Source organism: Lycorma delicatula, chromosome 2 (assembly GCF_047948215.1).
Source record: "Lycorma delicatula isolate Av1 chromosome 2, ASM4794821v1, whole genome shotgun sequence".
Lineage (NCBI taxonomy): Eukaryota > Metazoa > Arthropoda > Insecta > Hemiptera > Fulgoridae > Lycorma > Lycorma delicatula.
Window position 1 is genome coordinate 11,822,824 of NC_134456.1, and position 23,907 is coordinate 11,846,730.

The following is a 23,907-nucleotide window of genomic DNA, read 5'->3' on the forward strand; positions in this document are numbered from 1 at the left end:
TTTTTAGAAAAAAGTTTTCCTTAAAGATAATTTTGGATATTTCTAATAGCCAAAATCAAAATTATTATATTTATAACTTAAAATTATCTTTAAGAACTTTTTAACATACATATAAATATAAAAGTAAAAATTTTAATTTTTGAAAGTATAATTAAAATGTGAATAAGTGTTAGTCCTTTTTAAAATGGATTTTCTTTTATTTTTCTACATTAATGTTTAAAAGATTTTGAGCTATTAAATTACAAATTTACTCATTAAAAAATGATTTTACTCGATTTGCGTTTTTAAAATTCTTTATCAAAGAGTTTATTTATGACTACTAAACCATTTATTGAATTTGAAATCAGCAGAGAATGATTTTTTGTGTAAAATTTGCTTCTCTCTCATTTCATGATTTAATTTTTACATACCACATTTATTTTTGGATATCATTTTTATTAAAAAAAAAAACCCAACTTTTTTTATACATACCAATTGTATTAATACATTTAAATCTATTACCATGAAAATGATTACTGTATTTCATCATCATCATTCACTAAAGGCTTGTAGATTTAGCCACGTCACTCATCTCCGCTTCTCTCTTCAAATCGTTATATGAACTAAGACCCCACCATCTCTTCTTTAACATTATTGATGATGGTCGCTCTCAATCTACCTCTAGGTTTTTTACCCAAAACCTTTCCCGCAAATATATTCGTCAAGAACTGGTCATTTTGTATTACATGTCCTATCCATTTCCCTCTTCTTCTTCGTATAAAATTTAGCATGGAACTCCTCTCGCTCACTTCTACTAACGCTTAATCGTTTCTTTTCCTATCCACCCAGCTTGTTCTTGTTATTCTCCGACAAATCCACATTTTAATTACTTCCAGATTTCTTCTTATTGCTTTCCCAAGCGTCCATGTTTCACACCCACAAGTTAGAACACTCTAGACATAAGTTTTAGCGAATTGTATTGTAAATTGTATTTTACTGTATTTAAATTGTTTTATTGTATTAATTAATTTTATTGTTGTATTAATTATAAGATTAGTTCAAAATTCTTGTTACACGACTGCCCAAAAAGGTGTGAAATGTATTTTGGGTGTATGTATGTATGTATGTAAATTTCTTCCACCGTAGCAGCTCATTGGCTGATCCGAATTAGATGTATGATCCTGCGTTGGAATCCTTACGTTACCGAGAGTGTAATAGGCTATATATATACACATACACACACTCACACACGAGTATATGAATATGTATGTTTAAAACATTTGAAAATAAAATTATACTATATATAAAATTGTCATCCACATGTTTATTTGTTTTCCTATATTGATAATTAACCTGTATTAAAGAGCATGTTTGTTGCAATGTTTGTTTTTCGGCAGTCCTGTTTGTTAATTTTTAATATTTTTTTCTGTTATTTTTATATTGATTTAAATAAATATAATACCTGTAGTTAAAAATTACATCAGTTTTTAGTTTTTATAAGTTTATTCCGCAGAATAGAATATTCTGAGGAATAGAATATTGTTTATTTAACCCATGTGACCAAATCCACAAAGAATAAAATATAAATTATACAATTTAAAAAGTAGAATAAACTATGGAACCGAGACTTCCAAAAACGTTTCTTTTAAATTGGTTTATGATTGAAAATAAAACTTAATAAATACTATAAAAATGTATATAATTATATTAATATCATTATTAAATGGTTGTTGCATGTATATCCCTTTCACCATATCCGCCCTCATTCTTCTCATTTTCAAGCAAAACTTTTGAGTTTCTGCCTTCTCTTTTTTGCACCTTTTTTCAACTTTCTAGCATTATTTTAATCCATCCTTTTTTTTTCTTGTTTCTGACATTTAGTTTTCCAGTTCTGAAGTGTTCTGATTAAGCTTCTATTCTCATTCACATTCCGCTGTTTTTTAATTTTCAAATTTGTCTCTCTATTTAATGTGTGTTCTTCAGTCTTTTCTATGCCCTCATTTCAAATCCCTATAGCTTCTCTTTTTTCCTTTTCCTTAGTGTCCGTATTTCATATCCATACAGACATACACTTTGAATGTATAACATCAAAAGTAGGTTCTTTAAAGTCTTCCTCCATTTTATTAAATTATATCATGTTATTTCTGTTCATTTTTCCTTATTCACTACTATTCTTGGTTTTATTTTGTTTTCCTTTTGTAATATTTTTCAAATATTTTACCTAAGTACCTTTACTGGTTTTGCTTCTCAATTTTTTCATTTTATTTTTAGACAATTTTATATCTTTTTTTCATTTTATTTTTAGGCATTATATCTCCTGTTATCATTTATATTGCTTTCTTAACATTCTTGCGTTATCAATTTCAGGAAATTTTCTCTTGTAGTGCCTTGTAATTAATGAATATCCTGTGCTTATAACCGAAGAAAAACAATGAAAATATATTTAAAAATAAATGAAGTATATTAAATTAATCTTATATTTAAATAACTATTGAAAAGTTACATTAAGTGTATCGTGTGTAATAACAACCATACTATATAAAAAGTAGAATACAATTTTACGTAAAAGAAATTCGTTTAATGTAATATATTTATAAAGAAAATCTATTTTATGTCCAAATTAATATATCCAAATTCAAATAAAATATGAAACTATTAAAATATAATTTATTTATTTGATTTTTTTTTATGGTAATAATATTAATTCTATTTATTTCAGCAACACCGTCTTCATGCGAAATACGTGTCTACAATTCTGCAACAGGCTGCTTCTTTATTGAAAAAACTACCAAATTTAAACGTCGCGTCAACAGCTATATCAAAACAAATAACCGTATGCGGTGATCTACACGGAAAATTAGACGACCTTCTCATAATATTTCACAAGGTTAGTAAATCATGTCATATTATTTAAATTATCGTAAATTATTAAATAAATCGATTACGTCAATCACCACTTCACGTTTTTTTTTTAATTTTTAGCATAATATAGAATTTGCTTAAAGTTTAATCCTTTATATTATTATTATTATTATTATTATTATTATTATTATTATTATTATTATTATTATTATTATTATTATTATTATTATTATTATTATTATTATCATTATTACTTTATTATCATCATCACTGTCATATCTAAACAGATTTTCTGAGCATTTATTGAAAAATAATATAAAAAAAATTGTTTTACATTTTTCTAACACCACTATAACGTTATGATATGAGATTATTTAATGTTTAAGATTTTCTTAAGTGTATTTAATTTGGTTTCATGTTTCCCTAAAATTTTTAACACACGTCAATTAAAACGCCCAAAAAAAAAATTTGTCTATTCAAAATTTTACTCGGTACAATTACTAATTCAAAAAATTATTTATATGTTTTATTAAAAAAGTGTAGGCAGTGTATACAATGAATTTATTCACAGTAAGAAGAAATAACCAAAATTAGATATTTTTTTTTTTTTTTTTACTAAAGTTTCAGTCTGTTTTAGTGTATGGTAAGTGCCACAACCGTAACGATTGCAGGCAAGCTTACATGACAAAAGTCACTCACTGTAAATGATGTAAATATTTTTGTAAATAATAAGCATCTATAATTGCACTGTTGTGGTTTTATTCGATATTTCAGTGTTTATTCCGCTAAACACCAAGGAAAACATTGTATAGATAAGGAAAGTAATTCGGCGACGAATTTAACAAAGCTGTAGATTCAATGCTTGAAGCATTTTAAATCACACGGGTTTCTCGCTTAACATGATATGACGAATAAAGACAATTTCTTCGGAGGTTCAAAAGGTTTATTATTTAGAGACTTTTCGCTGCTTCTAAATTTCTGTCTCTGGCTTCGAAACGACCTTCACAAAATACACATAAGTTCTATTTTATTTACTGATGAGGAAACGTTTTCAAGAGATGGAGTTAGTTAATAATTCGCTAAACAATTAGCAATTCAGCTTCGAAGATCTATGTAACAAAGTAGAAAATGGTTTTCAACAAAGGATTTATGTTAATTTTTGATGTGATATTGGTGACCAGCATATTTTTAGACGATTTATTTTGGAATATCACCTTACCGGAGATGTTTAAAATTTCTGAAAAATAGTTTGCCAAAAGACATCCTGCCGAGAGGCAAGAAATGTTTTTTTCGGCATAACGGTGCAACTCCTCATTTTAATCAAGCAGTAAGAAAATATTTTAATATAATATTTACGAAAAAATGGATCGAGTGAAGTGGATAAGTTAACTGACAAATAGAAAAATATTTATTTATCTACCTTTTAGTGATTTATTTTCTCTTTTATTACTAATTTTTTCTTTTAAATATACTTTACGAAAACTAAAAAAAATGTTTCATTGAAAGGGATTGAATTTTCTACAGGTTTAGAAAATGGATATGTATAGGTGACTATATACAAAGTGTCCGACAAGTAAACGGAGAAACTTTCAGGTTTTCAATATGAAAAAATTTATATAAATATAGGTCGTGAAAATGCTTTGTTTTCGAGTTATGTCTAGCGAAAGATTTCGCCCGGATTTCAGCTCTTCTAATAAAAATAAACCTTACTGTAATTTTTAGGACCCAAATTAAGAACTGAAGTTGGTAGTTTCTTATGTAATTTGAGCTGAAAAAAAAATAGGATAAATATGTCCCAGAACTGAAACTCTAGTAGATTTTAAGATATCCGATGCAAAACACAAAATTCGGTGTCGAAAAACAAGTTTTTACTTGTAAGTATGGTGATCGCGAAAATTTTCCGTTTTCAGATTTCTATGGAAATATCCATTTTGAGAATCCCTGAATCCATTTTTACTAGTTTCGGCGTGACGTCTGTACGTTCGTATGTATGTACGTACTTATGTATCTCGCATAACTCAAAAACAATTAGCCGTGTAATGTTGACATTTTGAATTTAGGACCTAGTTGTGCACCTCCCCTTTTGATTTCAATCGACTGGACAAATAAAGCCGAAAATCTAAAAAAAATATTTGAATTTTGAATTTTACTTGACTGTAATAATAAGCCCTCATTGAGAGCTTTTTCAACGTTATATCATAAGTGGTACTTAACTTCGTTGGTTCCAGAGTTATAACAAATAAAATTTTAATTGTTGAGGTATTTGGATCTTATAAGGGAAGGCTCGGTTCGAATCCACTTCATTTCCTTTTTTTTTAAATTTTTTTATTTTGATATTAATATTAAATTTATTTTGATATTAAATTTAAATATTTTGATTTATTAATAATTGTTAACCTCTGATTGTAAAAAAAAGTCTATATGCAATTTAATAGGCGTACAAGGATGTAACAGAGTTTTCCACATTGGTTTTTTAGGTATGTAACGTTATAGATTTCTTAAATGACTAATAAATGCGGAAGATTTCGTAACAAAACTTGTAGAGAATTTAATTCTGAGAAAATTACTGTAAATTCAGCCAATAGAAAGTAAATAAAAACTTTTAAATATCGGATTTAAAAAAAAAAAAAAAACAGACGAAAATTAGACAGAAATCGTATTATTCTTTATGCGCCTAATAAATATTCTTTCAAGCATTCTCCTTTTCTTAGTAGATTAGAGAAATAAAAAAATTTCACAAAATACCAATTTCGTAGAGAAAATGTAAGACTTAAAAATCTTTTATCTTTTAAAAAAAAGTTACTGTCATTTCCTATGCCATATACATCCGTGTAGGTTTCTATACGTATAAATATTTATGAAAGAAAGAAACAGATTTTAAATTACCAATGAATAAAATTAATTTAAAATAAATGTTTCATACTCTTAACGTAAAAATTTACAGTAGCTCTCCCACACCTCCATACAATTTAAATTTATGTGCAGAAAACCAGTTGTAAGACATGGAGAGGGTTTAAATTAGTATGACCACCACGTTTTCCTATTATCCTCCTAATAAATGTAGTCATCATTTATGGCTTTTCAGCTACTCTTGTTTCCAATACAAGCAGCGATGTTTTGTCACGCTATTTGTATATCTAGTACAATGATTCTTTAAACCTCATTATTAATGAATTATAATACAGTATCCAATTTTCATAAAGTTGTAATTAATAATACAAGATAAATAATTTGTATTACGTTTTTTTTTAACAAAATATTCGTAGTTAGAATTTCAATAATTTCTTTAATAACTAGTTAAATGGTGAAAATCTAGAAGTAATTATTTGGTACCCACTGTGAGTTTTTCCTATTAAGAAAGGCAGAAATAATAAGAAATAACCTTAATTAATCAGTAACTTTAGATTATTATACCCTTTCGAATGAAAACTGATATTATTCGCTAATAGTGGATTTATTTCGAGTTTGAAAAAGATACTGAAGTGTTTGAAATAAGTTTTTTAGGTATGTATATTATATCATTTGTAAATTGATTAAACTTTATGATTTCTAGTCTATTAATCTAGTATTCCTTACTCCACCGGGTTGGTCTAGTGGTTAACGTGTCTTCCCAAATCAGCTGATTTGGAAGTCGAGAGTTACAGCGTTCAAGTCCTAGTAAAGCCAGTTATTTTTACACGGATTTGAATACTAGATCGTGGATACCGGTGTTCTTTGGTGGTTGGGTTTCAATTAACCACACATCTCAGGAATGGTCGAACTTGAGAATGTACAAGACTACACTTCATTTACACTCATACATATCATCCTCATTCATCCTCTGAAGAATTATCTAAACGGTAGTTACCGGAGGCTAAACAGGAAAAAGAAAGAAAGTATTCCTTACAAATGAGAATGATTCTTTTTAGAGTTAAACTTAGGAACCATATGATGGAAACATTTTTCCGTTTTATAGCGAATTGCTTCTTGATTTTTTTTTTTAATTATAAAAATTTATTCATAATAATTACCAAATTTTTTGCCTCTTTATACAGCAGTAAATAACATAAAATTATGTACAAAAATAAAATTTATCTATCGTTTAATTTTTTCCGATATTTGTTTCAAAAAATCTGCTATTATTTTTACCGTCTTTTCGAAGAAAAGTACGGTATTACTTATAGTCGCATGATGGTATTGGTGGGATGGGGGATTGGAAATGAATTTTCACAACAGTTATGAGGCATGAAGAATACGAAAATATTATTGACTTAAAATGGAGTTTTCTTGTTTTATATATATTATAAGTATAGGTAAAGTCGATAGATGGGTGAAATATATTGAAGAGTTATACGGAGGAAATGAATTAGAAAATCGTGTTATAGAGGAAGAAGAGGAAGTTGAGGAGGCTGAAATGGGAGAAACAATACTGAGATCTGAATTTAAGAGAGCATTAAAAGATTTAAATGGCAGAAAGGCTCCTCGAATAGACGGAATACCTGTAGAATTACTGCGCAGTGCAGGTGAGGAAGCGATTGATAGATTATACAAACTGGTGTGTAATATTTATGAAAAAGGGGAATTTCCGTCAGACTTCAAAAAAAGTGTTATAGTCATGATACCAAAGAAAGCAGGGGCAGATAAATGTGAAGAATACAGAACAATTAGTTTAACTAGTCGTGCATCAAAAATCATAACTAGAATTCTATACAGAAGAATTGAGATGAGAGTGGAAGAAGTGTTAGGAGAAGACCAATTTGGTTTCAGGAAAAGTATAGGGACAAGGGAAGAAATTTTAGGCCTCAGATTAATAGTAGAAGGAAGATTAAAGAAAAACAAACCGACATACTTGGCGTTTATAGACTTAGAAAAGGCATTCGATAACGTAGACTGGAATAAAATGTTCAGCATTTAAAAAAAATTAGGGTTCAAATACAGAGATAGAAGAACAACTGCTAACATGTGCAGGAACCAAACAGAAACAGTAATAATCGAAGAACATAAGAAAGAAGCCGTAATAAGAAAGGGAGTCAGACAAGGATGTTCCCTATCTCCGTTACTTTTTAATCTTTACATGGAACTAGCAGTTAATGATGTTAAAGAACAATTTAGATTCAGAGTAACAGTACAAGGTGAAAAGATAAAGATGCTACGATTTGCTGATGATATAGTGATTCTAGCCGAGAGTAAAAAGGATTTAGAAGAAACAATGAACGGCATAGATGAAGTCCTACGCAAGAACTATCGCATGAAAATAAAGTATATGTTTGAAGTGTTCCTTTATATGGAAGTGAAACTTGGACAATCGGAGTGTCTGAGAAGAAAAGATTAGAAGCTTTTGAAATGCGGTGCTATAGGAGAATGTTAAAAATCCGATGGGTGGATAAAGTGACAAATGAAGAGGTATTGCTGCAAATAGATGAAGAAAGAAGCATTTGGAAAAATATAGTTTAAAGAAGAGACAGACTTATAGGCCACATACTAAGGCATCCTGGAATAGTCGCTTTAATATTGGAAGGACAGGTAGAAGGAAAAAATTGTGTAGGCAGGCCACGTTTGGAATATGTAAAACAAATTGTTAGGGATGTAGGATGTAGAGGGTATACTGAAATGAAACGACTAGCACTAGATAGGGAATCTTGGAGAGCTGCATCAAACCAGTCAAATGACTGAAGACAAAAAAAAATATATATATATTATTATATTATATAAATCTTATGTTATATTATTATATTTCTTATGTAATATATATACATATATAAAACCCCGCCGGGTCTAGGGGTTGAACTCGTCACCTCAAAATCATCTGATTTTCGAAGTCTAGTGTTCTAAAGTCGAGTAAAGGCAGTTGCTTTATATGGATTTGAATGCTAGACTGCAGATACCGCCGTTCTTTGGCGGTTGGGTTTCAAATAACCACACGTCTTAGAAGTGGTCAGCTTGAATCTGTACAAGACTACATACATTTATTTATTTACTGCATTCACCGATGCATTTACATGTACACGCCAGACTTCGAACAGATGCATTGGCATTTCTACAGAGTATATTGTAGAGACTCTGTGCTGTGCTGTGATACTCTGTATCCTGATATATATATATATATATATATACCTATGTATAACATTTTGAAGCTTGAAAATCTCCAAAACTACTGAATAAATTTCATCAAAATTTTTATATGCTGTAGTAGTGTATTTGAGACTGCATATGTGAAAATTTGATGAAGATTGATTAAGTCGTTCTTGAGTTAAGCTCAATTTAAGGTCAAAAATACTTGAGCGGGGCAAGTTTAAACTGCGATTCGTTAAGATGCTGCAAATCGGAAAGTTGAGCTTCTTTTTCTGTGGTATCTATTGCTAGCGATATTGTTCGGCGTATTCAGGTAACGTTACCTACTTTGAGAGTCATGATAACTCGGAATGTGTTTGTGCGGAGCCAATGGAAAGAAAATAAAATAACGAAAGGTCGGTCTTCTTGCACAAGAATTTTTAATATCTACTCCAATTACCGGTAAAGGTAGAATTTTTTTCACTAAATTAGGATAACAAAACTAATAACGTAGTCAATAATACTACTTAAAATCGATACGGATAAGATTGTGAAGGAAAGAACAATTTCCATTAAAACGGAAGGGAGATGTTCGCTTATTTATAAGAATGCGAATAGGTTTCATCACATATGAATGTGTTAAAATGCAGCCAATATAATCTTCTTTACATCTACTTCGCTGTATGAGTAACAAACTGACTTAATTATTAAATCGAGTTGGGATTATTTTGTATAATTATCCAATCGCTAATCTTGATCCGACAATCAGAAGCAGAGGATCTCTTTTCTGAGAACATAACCCGATAAAAGATCATTAGTAAAGTAAATATGAATAATTTGGAATATTTAAGTAAACAAACTTACACATCAAGAAAAAACTTAGCTGAAGAAAATTATACACAAAATTTGAATTATTTGTTTATTTTGTCATTTATGTAAATTTTGATTATAAAAGTTGTGTAATTTTTTTATTTTAATCTTTTGATAAAAAAAAAGTAGTAATAAAAACCTGAGTAATAATATTTTATTCACAATGTCAACTTTGTTTGAAAATGGAATTTATTTAAAATAAGTTTAAATAAACTTACTAGTCATATGCGACTAAATAAAATAAAGGAAACTGACTTAGGTCATAGTTCTACCTCTCTGTATAGCCTTAAATTGAGCATCATAAATCACTTGTTCAATTAGGATAAAACTTCACGCTAATAGAACGTTGTGTTATTGATTTAGAAGTAAGAGATACATTAATTGAAAGGTGTCGAAATTTGTGTTAAAACAATTTACTGTTTCGAGCTAAATTACCAATTTAACAGAAAATAACTCTTGTACTACATTCATCGACCTATTTCATGGTGACAGAAGAAATTTGATTATTTCTTAATTTTAAAAAACTTAAACTCATTCAAAGATAAAGCAAGAAAACATTCTGAGTTTTAATATTTATTATATTACTCTTTTACAAATAAAGAGTTATAATGGTGGAAGGATTTTTAACTCTTATAAGTGTTAAGAGTAATACTCGTACAAGTCACTCCAAAAAACAATTATAAAACCATGAAAATTTCAAACATTTTATGACTTCAAATTAATAATGGCTTGAAATATTTTTATTATTTTCAAATCGGGCATCAGTAGGGTAGTAATGGTTTTCATCGTTATAAAACGGGAGTTTGGTTATAATCCAAAACTTATAAAAAAAAAGATGGGCTGTATTAATCCGATTTATATTTGTAGTGGTGTAAGCATTCATCTCTTAACATTAAAAGTAAATTTTTTTGTATATTTTTTAAACTTTTTATTATTTAGTACTACAACTTCGAATTAATTTGTTTAACGCTTAATTATAAATGAAACATTTTCATTGTGGTCTTCTACCTTTATTACAAGAATGAAAGATGTAATGAACTGTAATTTCTTTTACAGTTGAAATTAATTATAAACTCTTTACAATATTTTACAGATAAGGTATAATATTACAAAAATTTATATGAGGGAGCATTTACAGCATTTTAAAAAATTAGGGTTCAAATACAGAGATAGAAGAACAATTGCTAACATGTACAGGAACCAAATAGCAACAGTAATAATTAAAGAACATAAGAAAGATGCCGTAATGAGAAAGGGAGTCCGACAAGGATGTTCCCTATCTCCGCTACTTTTTAATCTTTACATGGAACTAGCAGTTAATGATGTTAAAGAACAATTTAGATTCAGAGTAACAGTACAAGGTGAAAAGATAAAGATGCTACGATTTGCTGACGATATAATAATTCTAGCCGAGAGTAAAAAGGATTTAGAAGAAACAATGAACGGCATAGATGAAGTCCTACGCAAGAACTATCGCGTGAAAATAAACAAGAACAAAACAAAAGTAATGAAATGTAGTAGAAATAACAAAGATGGACCGCTGAATGTGAAAATAGAAGGAGAAAAGATTCTGGAGGTAGAAGAATTTTGTTATTTGGGAAGTAGAATTACTAAAGATGGACGAAGCAAGAGCGATATAAAATGCCGAATAGCACTAGCTAAACGAGCCTTCAGTAAGAAATATAATTTGTTTACATCAAAAATTAATTTAAATGTCAGGAAAAGATTTTTGAAAGTGTATGTTTGGAGTGTCGCTTTATATGGAAGTGAAACTTGGACGATCGGAGTATCTGAGAAGAAAAGATTAGAAGCTTTTGAAATGCGGTGCTATAGGAGAATGTTAAAAATCAGACGGGTGGATAAAGCGACAAATGAAGAGGTATTGCGGCAAATAGATGAAGAAAGAAGCGTTTGGAAAAATATAGTTAAAAGAAGAGACGGACTTATAGGCCACATACTAAGGCATCCTCGAATAATCGCTTTAGTATTGGAAGGACAGGTAGAAGGAAAAAATTGTGTAGGCAGGCCACATTTGGAATATGTAAAACAAATTGTTAGGGATGTAGGATGTAGAGGGTATACTGAAATGAAACGACTAGCACTAGCTAGGGAATCTTGGAGAGCTGCATCAAACCAGTCAAATGACTGAAGACAAAAAAAAAATATGAGGGAATTTGCATAACTTTTAACTACTTAATAATAATGAATTAGAAAAGCAGTTACAAAAATAAAATAAAATAAAAAAATTCTTAACTTCCTTTTCCAAAAAAACTAATGTATACATCGATAAAATCTAATTTTGAAGGCAATTCAGATTGACAACAATCATCAGTTACTACTGCAATGAAAAATGGAAATTAATAAAAGTAAATATAAATAAATACAAAAAAATAAATTATAACTTTAGAAATAAATATATAAATTTAAAAAAAACAAAAAATCATTACATGTGAAATGTAACTAAAGTATTTCGTAGGTATTTAACTAGAAAAATATTGAATAATATAAAGAAAATAATGATAAAAATCTATTTGGACAATCCAAGTCGCCAGTTAAAAGTTATATTAAAAGATTTTTAATTTTAATGACATGAACTCGTAATCCTATCAGCCATCTTGCCCTATATCACGTCTACTATGTAGCGTAGAGAAAGTTCATCATACAGATAGCATGAGCATTTAACATCGTAGATATATCTCGCATGTAAAATAATATTTTAGACCACCTTAAAAAGGTTTAAAAAATCAATTAAGAACGTTACTATTTTAGATGATAGTGACTAATCACACGCACACAGGAAAGTAACTAACATAGTAATGGTCCCTGCATTGTAGAAAGGGAGGTTTTTTAGTGGGTGAGAGCCCCGCACTGCCGTCAGTGCGAGCCTGACGGCGGCTGGCAGAGCTTTTTCCTCCGCTACGGAAAGAAAAAAAAAACACAGTAATGGTAAATTTAAAAATAATTATTACCGTAACTGATAGAAAAATTACATTTCAATTTCTACGGCTGGAATTTTGCGCAATTTTATTTTTTTGTTTTTTTTTTATTTCCTTGTGTGAAGTAAAGAAATACAGCGATCGCGAAAAATTTCGGTTATCAGATTTTAACGAAAATATCCATATCGACCAGTTTCGGCGTGACGTTTGTACGTTCGTATGTATGTACGTACTTATGTATCTCGCATAACTCAAAAACGATTACCCGTAGTATGTTGATATTTTGGATTTAGGACTGTTGTAACATCTAGTTGTGCACCTCCCCTTTTGATTGCAATCGACTGAACCAATAGTTTCAAAAAATAGCCCAAACTCCAAAACATTTGGATTTTGGACGTTTTCTTAACTGCGGTAATAAGCCCTCATTGAGAGCTTTTCAACGATATATCATAAGTGGTATTTATTTTCGTTGGTTCCAGACTTAGAACCAAATAAAAGTTTAATTAATGAAATATTTGGCTCAAGGGAAATGCACAACGGGTTGAATCAGACTTCATTTCCTTTTTTTTAATTTACATATATAAATTTATTAATAGTTATTTACTTTTTTTTTCTTTTTTTTTCGTTTAACCTCCGAGTCCACAGTTAATCATTACTTCAGAGGATGAGATGAATGATTTGTAGCGTGTGTGAAAATGCCACGCCTGACCGGGATTCGAACCCGGGACCTCTGGGTTCGAATCCCGGTCAGTTATTAACCTTTAATAGTTATTAACCTGTGATCGTAAAAAGTTTTACAATAAATAATAATTCAATAATAACAATAAAAATTAAAAAATATCAGAAGTTATTAATAAAATAAACTTTTATGTACTTTAAAAAATGTGTACGTAATTTAATAGGGTGCAAGGAAGTCATATTGGTTTCTACATCAGATTTTTTTAATTTACTGTTTTGAAAAGATCCTTAATATATTAAGGAAATGTATATTAACCTTAATATATTCTAAAATGTCTTACTATACAACGGTAATTGTTAAAACTAAAGCACATTTGAAAACTTTTTAAAAACGCAAGTTGATAATTTGGAATATAACCTGAACGGAAATATATTTTAATTTGTCTAGAAGCTGTAAGTTAGTATGTACTCATGAGGCTGAACCTAAGTTATTTTTCAGTAGAATTTTATCTATTACGTCGACCGATAACCCTGCCTGTTCCATGGCTTGACCAAATAATATTAGAGGTATACAAAAAAATAGATCGTTTGCTAAATTTTCTACTTTTGAGAGTTTTTGAGATCACTATTGAAAGTAGCTTTGAAAAAATTCAACGGCTGCCATTTAGGAAAGAGTTGTAGTAGCCCTATATTTCTTTTATCAATATTTTTGTTTTAAAATGGGTTACAATACAATTCCTTCTGTTTAGAGTTTTTGAGTTGCTTCCTCACCATTGGAAGCACCCTGAATCTGGTGGTATAATGCTCTCATTTCGAAAAAAAATAATTCGTAATGAGGTAGGTGTATTTGGTAAATTTAATTTTATAAGTTTAGCTATTGAAAAGTTAGTTATTATGGAGTTCCATACTTTACAACTATTCTGTATATATATATATATATATATATAACCACACATATACACTCATATTTTTGGTTTTTGTCAATTGTGTATTTTAACGTTTTTTTAACAGAAGAACTAGTGATAATTATAAAAATTAAGGTTATTTTTTTATGTTAATTTTACAAATATTTTCAATCTGATTTACATTTTAAGTGAAATAATATTTTAAACGTTGTTAAGTTATAAATATTCAAAACTGCAATGAAATTGAACAGTGTAATATAAACAAAATTCCATGAACACATTTATCATCTCTATAGTACAATCAGATAACTGTACACAACGTGACTAGTATAGTAACGTGAAAATGCAATACGACTTTAGGACAGGAGTGTATTCATTAAAACAAAGTGACTAGTTTAATTTGATAGTTTATTTGATAAATAAATTAAACAATTTTCTGTTTGCATGACCTGATTGTTATCCCTACGTTAATGGTCATTCGTAAAAAATAACGATTGATATTACTTATTCATTCTATACGTTCTTCCCGCTTTTTTTTCTAATTTTCCTTGATTCTTTTCCCACGCACACGCGTGCGCAAGCGTACGCACATAATCATATATATATATATATATATATATACTCATTTATGAGCTACCGACCAAATCCGAAACTTTTTATTGACATCAAAGTATCGATTCAAAAGTTCTACCATGTTTTATTTGTAGTTGTTTTCTTAGTTAGGTTATTCAAACAGTATAGTTTAAAGAACGTGGGTGTGATTTGTTTGCGATTTCAATTATAATTTTCTCTATCTCCCTCTTTCTCTCTTCTTTATATGTATACATTCTTATCTTATATATATATATATATACCCACAGTTTGTCTATATAAAAACACAGGAACTAATAAATGTAATAATTAAGTATACACTAATTATTATATATACTAATATATGCATCGGAACTAATACGTCCTGCGGTTTAAATGAAGTTTTAACAGCATTAGAATTATTCATTTTGTAAAAAACAGAATACATGAAAAACTTTATTGTTGTTATTGTATGTTGTTAATAGTATTTTTCTATTATTATTTTTTTATTTATTTTTTTTTGAGGTTTTTAGGGGCATCGACTACTTTGGTCATTAGCCCCATCATACTTCAAAAAAAAAATAAAAAAAAGGTTCTTTAATTCATATTTCCATGAAGAAAATAAGTGTTCAAAATTTCAATCTTCTAATTTAAAATCCAACAAATTACCGCCTAGGCTTTCCTTTCTTACGTTTTTCCATTCTGCGAACGGCCTCAACTTCCGACGACAGAGTGTCTGAGGCTTCGGACATGGCATCGTCTTCTCTTTCTGACCCCAATGACGTTCGCCGGCTTACATCAGGTGATGAAAGCTTCAATGGTGCTGTGAGCATCGTTGCAATTGAGTCTAAACTTGCAACCGATGCACTTTCGGCGGCTGATGAACTTGATTCAATGTCTAAGGCTGTGCTTGGGCCGGCTGATACAGATGCTCTCGCCACAGTTGTTCTCTGAGCTTTTGGGGCCTCTGTAGGTACAGTTTTAATATCGTCTGTGTCTGGTGCTTTTTCGATAGTTACTTGCACCTCCATTTTGGTTGACGCAGATTTTTCCTGTACTCTTGTCACAGTATCCTTAGCTATATGACTCGTCGTCGGGGTGATCTTTAGATCTTTGTCAGATAAATCAAGATTTTTCTTCATTACGTCTATTACTGGAGTTATAATCGAAGATTTTGCCGGTTTTTTAAACTGCGCTGGTACGGGTCTTCTGTCGGCGACGTCAGTCCGGGAATGAGCCTTCTCATGTTTACTTTGTTGTATCTGATGAGTCAACTCGATCTTGGAATCAATGATTCTTTCTATCATTGTCGCGAGACTTGGTGCCATCGTATTAAGCAACTGCTCCACGTTGATTGTAGGTGTGGGGGGAGCAGCAGCTGCTTCTGCGTATGTAGTCGATGGTCTAGGTGTACGTAGGTTTACAATCTTCTTCGCTTCAGGGTAGCTGACGTTTTGAAGCGTTTTAACCTCCTGAATGGCTGTTTCTGATTTGTATACCGGGCAGTTCCTGGATCGACAGTTATGGTGCCCTTTACAATTAATGCAGACTGGAGGGTCTTTACATGGATCACCCTCATGTATCTTCATTCCGCATATACAAATTTCCTGCGCTTCACATCTAGCTGCAGTGTGTCCGAAACGTTGACACCTAAAACATCTCATCTGCTGCGGAATAAATGCCCTTACATCAAGCCGATGGATGCCAGCTCGTACCTTTTCAGGAAGATTTGGCCTATTGAATGTCAAAACATGAGAGGCCGAAAGAAGAATCTCACCTTTCGTCTCATAGTAAGTCTACGACAATGTGTCACTCCCTGACTAGACATTTCCTGCACTATTTCTTCTTCAGTACAGTTAAGAAGATCACGGCAAACAACAACTCCTCTAGATGAATTAAGTGTACTATGCGGTTGGACAGTAACCGCAAATTCACCGATCTTCTTCAACGCCTGGACTTTCTGGCTTTGCATGTCGTTTATAGTTTCGACATGTAATCCGTTAAACGTCTTACGGATTTCCTTGACAGGACCACCAGCACAATTTGTAATCTCTCTAGCAATTAAGAATGGACTTACCTTTTGGAAGTTACCATTCTCTTTTGTAATGACCAAAAATCTTGGTTTGGGAACATTATTTCCAAACAAAGCTTTTCTTAAATCTTTACTGATTTTATCAGCATCTTTTCTTAACTTATCACTCTCCTTGCTTTTTTTCCTCTTCGCTTGTGGCGAATCGGCGGTTTCTAAACGAGGGTGTTTACGTGCACCCTCTGCCACGTTAGTTTGTTCAGGAAAATTCATCAACATTGATCCCTTCTGTAGCAAGGCTAGCCGCCGGGGTACACCCCCACTCCAGGGCTACTAACCTTGGAGGTCCGATCCGGTACTCCGGTGGAACCGGCATATGTCCTGGCAGAGAGCGGATGCGCAGTCTCTGCACTGACTCCAGGCTCCTACTCACCAAACCTTTCAGAGCTCCCATGCACCGACATACATGGGCACCATTGCTACATGCTTGCCATCGCAGGGGGCATGTGGACAACGGAAGGGTCTCCGTTACACCTGCAATAACATTGACCCTGGCCGCCACATCGCCAGCTCTAAGAGTGGTATGAATCCATTTCCAAAATCGTTTGTTATTCCATTTCCTGCAGGTAGCCAAAAATTCAGTCCGTTTAGTGACCTGAAGTTGGAACCAGGTCAAACTTAACAAAGCATAACCGAGGAATTTACTCGGAACCCCGTTAGCCAGTTATATGCGATGTACAAAGGTACAGCTGTTGCCGCCCTGGACGTGGAACATAGATGTTGTGTTCCGGACGTGGGGATTATCTACCTCAGGGCATTTTTCTATTATTATAATTACCATTATTAAATATGGTGTGGAACCAAATATAACAAAATTAAATATTTGTTAAATTGCCAGCTGACCGTGCAACACGCTCACCTCAGCGGTTCTGCGGCTCCACCACTCGCAGACGGCTTTGTAAGCAGCGCACGGCAAAGCAAGCATTTTCTTGCTGACTACCACCTGGAGAAGACCAATAAAAAGGAAGAAGCAACTCCCCGAATACAACCGATCCGACGTCTTCGGAGATTAGCGACACTGGACTCTACAGCCCGTCTCAGAACTACCTCGCTAAACACACAAATGGCCCTTTTCAAGGCCACTACTCCGAAAACCCCAAAAGTCTTTGACCACAAGGTTAATAAAGTTGTCACTTGCTATTAAAGGTGTCACTTGCCGTTGAAGCAATTCAGCGACAATATAGAGAGAAAAATTAATAAATTCGTTGGAAGATTTTTAAATTGATAACAAAAGTAGTAATCTAACAAAACGAACCATTAACGAAAATGGAACACATACATAAAATTTTTGGTTGAATTGTCTGACCGATTTGTATTCTGAAACAATGTAATTTGGAGTACGGAACTAATAAATAGCTTAATTCCATTCTTTCAGTCTTTTACTTTTTTAAATCGCTACCGATATTATTAGTATATCTCATGTAATTAGATTTTCTCAAATAAATTTTGTTTATTCATCAATAAGATAAAAGTGAAATTAAAATTAGATATCCTAAAAGATATCTAATTAAATTAGATAGCCTAAAAGTCGTCGATTTCCCGCTTCTTTTAACAAGCAAGTGAAAATTGTTAACATTTTTATCTAATTGGTTGTATAGCGGTATTAATATCGTTTAAATTTAAGAACTAATAACAAAAAGTTAATCGTGGAAGATTACCAGTATCCCACAGGAATTAAAAAAAAAAAGTGATTTCCAAAATCCAAAAGTCATTGATGTTAATTTTATTTCATGTTTTTGACATATTTTATATTTAAAATATGTAATTTTATTTATCAATGAATAACGAACACGTATAAGATCTTAAATGATTTTCAAAACCAACTGACGATTGCTTTCGTAGAAACCACTAGCGTCAACTCAATTTTTAATGAACTCTTCAAAAAACATTTTTCAAAACTACACTACAGCATTACTTGTAATACATTAATAAATAAATATATATATATTTATATATTCTTAATTTTTCAAAAAATTTAATCTTCTTAAAGATTATATCATGTTTTAAACGATTCTGTTATCATGAAAATAGCATTAGATTTAACCACTTTTCCTACCATCTATCCGTTGCGGAAAGTTGATGTATTATTCCACATTGTTGGCTAGAAAATGATTAAACATAAAACAAATTTTAAAAAAAAATTGCGTATTGAATTAATCTAAAATATTTAATTTAAAAGTAAACAAGTACCATAAAGTTTATATATTAAACAAATATTTTATTTTTATTTTTTATATCTTTTGTATTTTTACTTGACCAACATCTACTGTAGGTGAGCAGCAACACTCAGAAATTTAGGAATTTTATTAATTTTTATCTAATATAAGATTCCCTTATAATTTTTTTTGAATTTTATAGTGAATCTATTAATATCGTAAGAATATTAAGCTTTGTGTTATTACGCTACCACAATTTATAATTTTAAGCAGTAACAACAAAAAATTAATGAAAAATATACTCAAAAATCTTCAGCATTTTAAACAAATTAGGGTTCAAATACAGAGATAGAAGAACAATTGCTAACACGTTCAGGAACCAAACAGCAACAGTAATAATTGAAGAACATAAGAAAGAAGCCGTAATAAGAAACGGAGTCCGACAAGGATGTTCCCTATCTCCGTTACTTTTTAATCTTTACATGGAACTAGCAGTTAATGATGTTAAAGAACAATTTAGATTCGGAGTAACAGTACAAGGTGAAAAGATAAAGATGCTACGATTTGCTGATGATATAGTAATTCTAGCCGAGAGTAAAAAGGATTTAGAAGAAACAATGAACGGCATAGATGAAGTCCTACGCAAAAACTATCGCGTGAAAATAAACAAGAACAAAACAAAAGTAATGAAATGTAGTAGAAATAACAAAGATGGACCGCTGAATGTGAAAATAGGAGGAGAAAATATTACGGAGGTAGAAGAATTTTGTTATTTGGGAAGTAGAATTACTAAAGATGGACGAAGCAGGAGCGATATAAAATGCCGAATAGCACAAGCTAAACGAGCCTTCAGTAAGAAATATAATTTGTTTACATCAAAAATTAATTTAAATGTCAGGAAAAGATTTTTGAAAGTGTATGTTTGGAGTGTCGCTTTATATGGAAGTGAAACTTGGACGATCGGAGTATCTGAGAAGAAAAGATTAGAAGCTTTTGAAATGCGGTGCTATAGGAGAATGTTAAAAATCAGACGGGTGGATAAAGTGACAAATGAAGAGGTATTGCGGCAAATAGATGAAGAAAGAAGCGTTTGGAAAAATATAGTTAAAAGAAGAGACAGACTTATAGGCCACATACTAAGGCATCCTGGAATAGTCGCTTTAATATTGGAAGGACAGGTAGTGGGAAAGAAATTGTGATTGGCAGGCCACGTTTGGAATATGTAAAACAAATTGTTAGGGATGTAGGATGTAGAGGGTATACTGAAATAAAACGACTAGCACTAGATAGGGAATCTTGGAGAGCTGCATCAAACCAGTCAAATGACTGAAGACAAGAAAAAAATATTCAAATCTTCTATGGAGACAATAAGATGTAAAATCACATTTTAATTGTAATTTTTTAGAGCTGTTTTAAAAGTTTGATATTTTTGTAGCGGAGTAGTAGCGCCTCGGCCTTTCATCTATAGATCCCGTGTTTAAATTCCGGTTAGACATTGATTTTTTCATAAGTTATAAAATTCCATTTCTATATTCCTATGTACAAGTTTCTCAGTAAGCTTCTATGATGAACGTAATTCAGCAACCAAAAAAAAAGTGTTTAACAAAATTTATCTGATATAAAAAGTTAAACCGGAAAATCAGAAAAATGTCTGTACAAAATAAAAGAAGTTATTAAAATTTATACATATATAGAAATTTTAACTTAAACGTACAACATACTGAAAACCTTTTTTTTGTAAGTCGATTAATAAATACGTCAGATTAAGAATAAAAAAATTTCTACCATAAAAATTAAATAATCATATTTAAAATAAAATAAATGTGTGCGAAATATAGAAAACATCAGCTACAATTTTTAAAATATTATGAGAAAACATTATGAAGGATATTTTTATTTTTTATTTGAAGAGAATTTTTTCGGATGGATCGAGCTATATTGATGTTAGAATGAACAGTTGCGTTCTATTCGGTTTTTTTAAATTTAATTAAATTTTGGATATAAAATAATTGTCTTATGTTTACGGTAAGTACAATATATAATTGAACTTTTTAACAGTAATATATTCAATTCATTTATGTATTCATTTACTTATTTATTAAATAACTGCAAACTTATATACTCGTACAATTACACCGTAATACGTTTTTCCATCCATCGTTTATGTACATTCGTATCGGTGATAAAAGTCATTAGTAAATTAAATGAAACTAAGTGACCATAAATAATTAAACAATAAACATTGGATTACAAACTGAAACTTGAATTACAGATTAGAACATCACTACTTTCTTTTTCCTGTTAATCTCCGGGAATTACCGTTCAGGTATTATTTCAGAGGATGAATGAGGATGACGTGTGTGAGTCTAAATTAAGTGTATTCTTGCTCTTGTTTCATTTCAATCATTCCTGTGATGTGTGGTTAATTGAAACCCAACCACCAAAGATGTGTGCGGGTTCCTGAGAAGGGGGGAACTCCTGGGGAGTGTGGGACAAATAAAAGACCGAGTCCCGGTTGGCGGTGCCGCTCCTGCGGGTGCCTCGGCGCTTAGTGGGGTCGGTGCCGCTGATTAGAGGCAAAGGCATAATGACCGAGACCCGGTTCCCTGCTGAGGGGATGGGGGTGGGGTAGCCATACCCCGTCTCCGAGGCAGGGGATTAGAGGCAGGCGAATAAAATAAAATTAAAGTTCCGAGACCGGGGGAGCTAACCTGCCGTGCCGGGTGAACAACCGGTGGGCGGGGGACGCTCCCTTAGAGTAAAAGGGACACTCTCCCCGACTGAGTATACTTAAATGGATATCCGGTCGGGGAGAGTAGGGAAAAAAAACCACCAAAGAACACTTGTATCCACGATCTAGTATTCAAATCCGTATAAAAATAACCGGCTTTACTAGGACTTGAACGATGTAACTCTCGACTTCAAAATCAGCTGATTTGGGAAGACGCATTAACCACTAGACCAACCCGGTGGGTTTAGAACACCACCGTCTTTTGATGTATTTTTTCCAGTTGAGTAAAGACTTCACAAATGATCCCAGGTTTAATTGTTGTCCAATCGACCCGAACATTGGGAAATTTATGAGTAAGTGGTCTACGGACCATTTTACAATGTGCCTCCCAGTTCTGTTGAAGACAATCAAAGAGATGGGCGTGGTTGTGTGTCTGATCCTAAGACGAGTTTCTTTTGTTGTCTGGGTTAAAAAGTTTCTCGAAGACGTTCTTCCGGATGCCATGTAAGGCCGAGGAGTTTGACACGAACTGTTTTCGTGAAGTAGCTCTCACATGTTAATTCTTGTCGGATTCGTTGTCGCTCTCTTGACAGCCTCATCAGCCTGTTCGTTCCCGAAGATGCCGCAATGGCCCGGAATTCATACGAATACTCTTGAGTCTTGTTTACTCTTGAGAGGGTGTCATAGATCATTTGAACCATGGGTTCAGAATTGTCTGAATTTTTCTTTATTCTTGCGATGAATTTAGTTATTTAATAGTTAGAAAAATTCAAACTCAGAATTCACCCAATTAAACTTTAATTGGGTGACCATTCTACCGGAGGTCAGCGTATATTCTTATTCACCTAAGTCCTATTTATTTAATACTAGTAATTTATATGTAATGAATATTTACAACTCAAGATAAAACAGTTTTTAAACCTAAAGATAGTTATAAATTATTAAATTAAACGTTTCTGACCAAAGGCAAAACCTGTATGTAGGAAAATCGTCGAATTTTTGTAGGCTGGTGTGAGATTTAATTAATTCTAGACGGTCTGGTTTTAAAATCTCTGCTAACATTTTCAGAAGTGCTAGAGAGAAATAATGTTGATTTTTATATTAAAAAAAAATTAATTTCATTCATATTACAGTATTTATTTTATTAAAATAAATAATTTTATTAAAAGCCCTGCGGACTTGTTTAGTGGTTAACTCGTATTCACAAATCAGTTATTATCAGCTGATTTTGAAGACTAAGGTTCTGAGGTTCAAATCCTTTTAAAAGTTTGTTCCTTTTATACGGATTTACTAGACTGCGGATACCAGTGTACTTTGGTGGTTAGAGTTTAATTAACCATACGTTTCAGGAATGATCGGCGTGAGTCAGTACAAGACAATACCTCATTTACATTTAATACATATCATCCTTATCACATTAGGCCGTGGGGGGGATTGCTTATTGTTCACTAGTTGAACAGATTGCGAAGTACACATCAGAAAAATAAAGATAATTCTATTAAAGTAATAAATAATTTTATAATATTAAAAAAATTTACTTCAAATAAATATGGTAACATAAAAAAATAGAATCAAAAATTTTATTATAAAAGTAAAATAAGTAAAGTAAAAAATCAAATAAAATTTTCAAAGAATCATTCTTTAATAATAAACAATTACATCGAAATGTCAGTAGACCATTCTATTTCTTACGTGAAATTTACAGTAAATTTTACAGACCACAAAAATAGAGAAACAAACAGACACACATATATATATATATATATATATATATATATGACTATTATGGGTTCTAGCAAGCCCTTTACAAGAAAAAGGCTATAAGAAGAACGCAATGCCTTAAGATAGGTTTAGAAATAGTCCCTGGAGCCATTTTATTACTTCTTTCACAGCAACCATTCAACCTCCGATAGTCGTTTGAAAACACGAGCAAAGACACACTTATACGAGTATAAAGAACAAAAAAGAAAAACGAAAACCATTTATACAGACGAATTTGGAGAAGTGTTACAAAAGGAAAAAGAAACGCTTGCCAAAAAGGAAATGAATTTTTCAGTCAATAAAATTTAACTATGCAAGATAAAACAGAATAATCAAACAA

At 31.4% G+C, this 23,907-nt stretch overlaps 1 protein-coding gene across 5 annotated transcripts in view; it reads left to right on the top strand.

The window, feature by feature from the left end:
* rdgC (retinal degeneration C) overlaps positions 1 to 23,907 on the top strand; it is a 968,675-nt gene that overhangs the window by 426,557 nt on the left and 518,211 nt on the right. For all 5 annotated transcript variants that reach the window (XM_075358273.1, XM_075358271.1, XM_075358272.1 and 2 more), the window contains one exon: positions 2,699 to 2,866. In XM_075358273.1, coding sequence (XP_075214388.1) covers positions 2,699 to 2,866 — 168 coding nt within the window. The remainder of the gene's footprint in view (positions 1 to 2,698; positions 2,867 to 23,907) is intronic.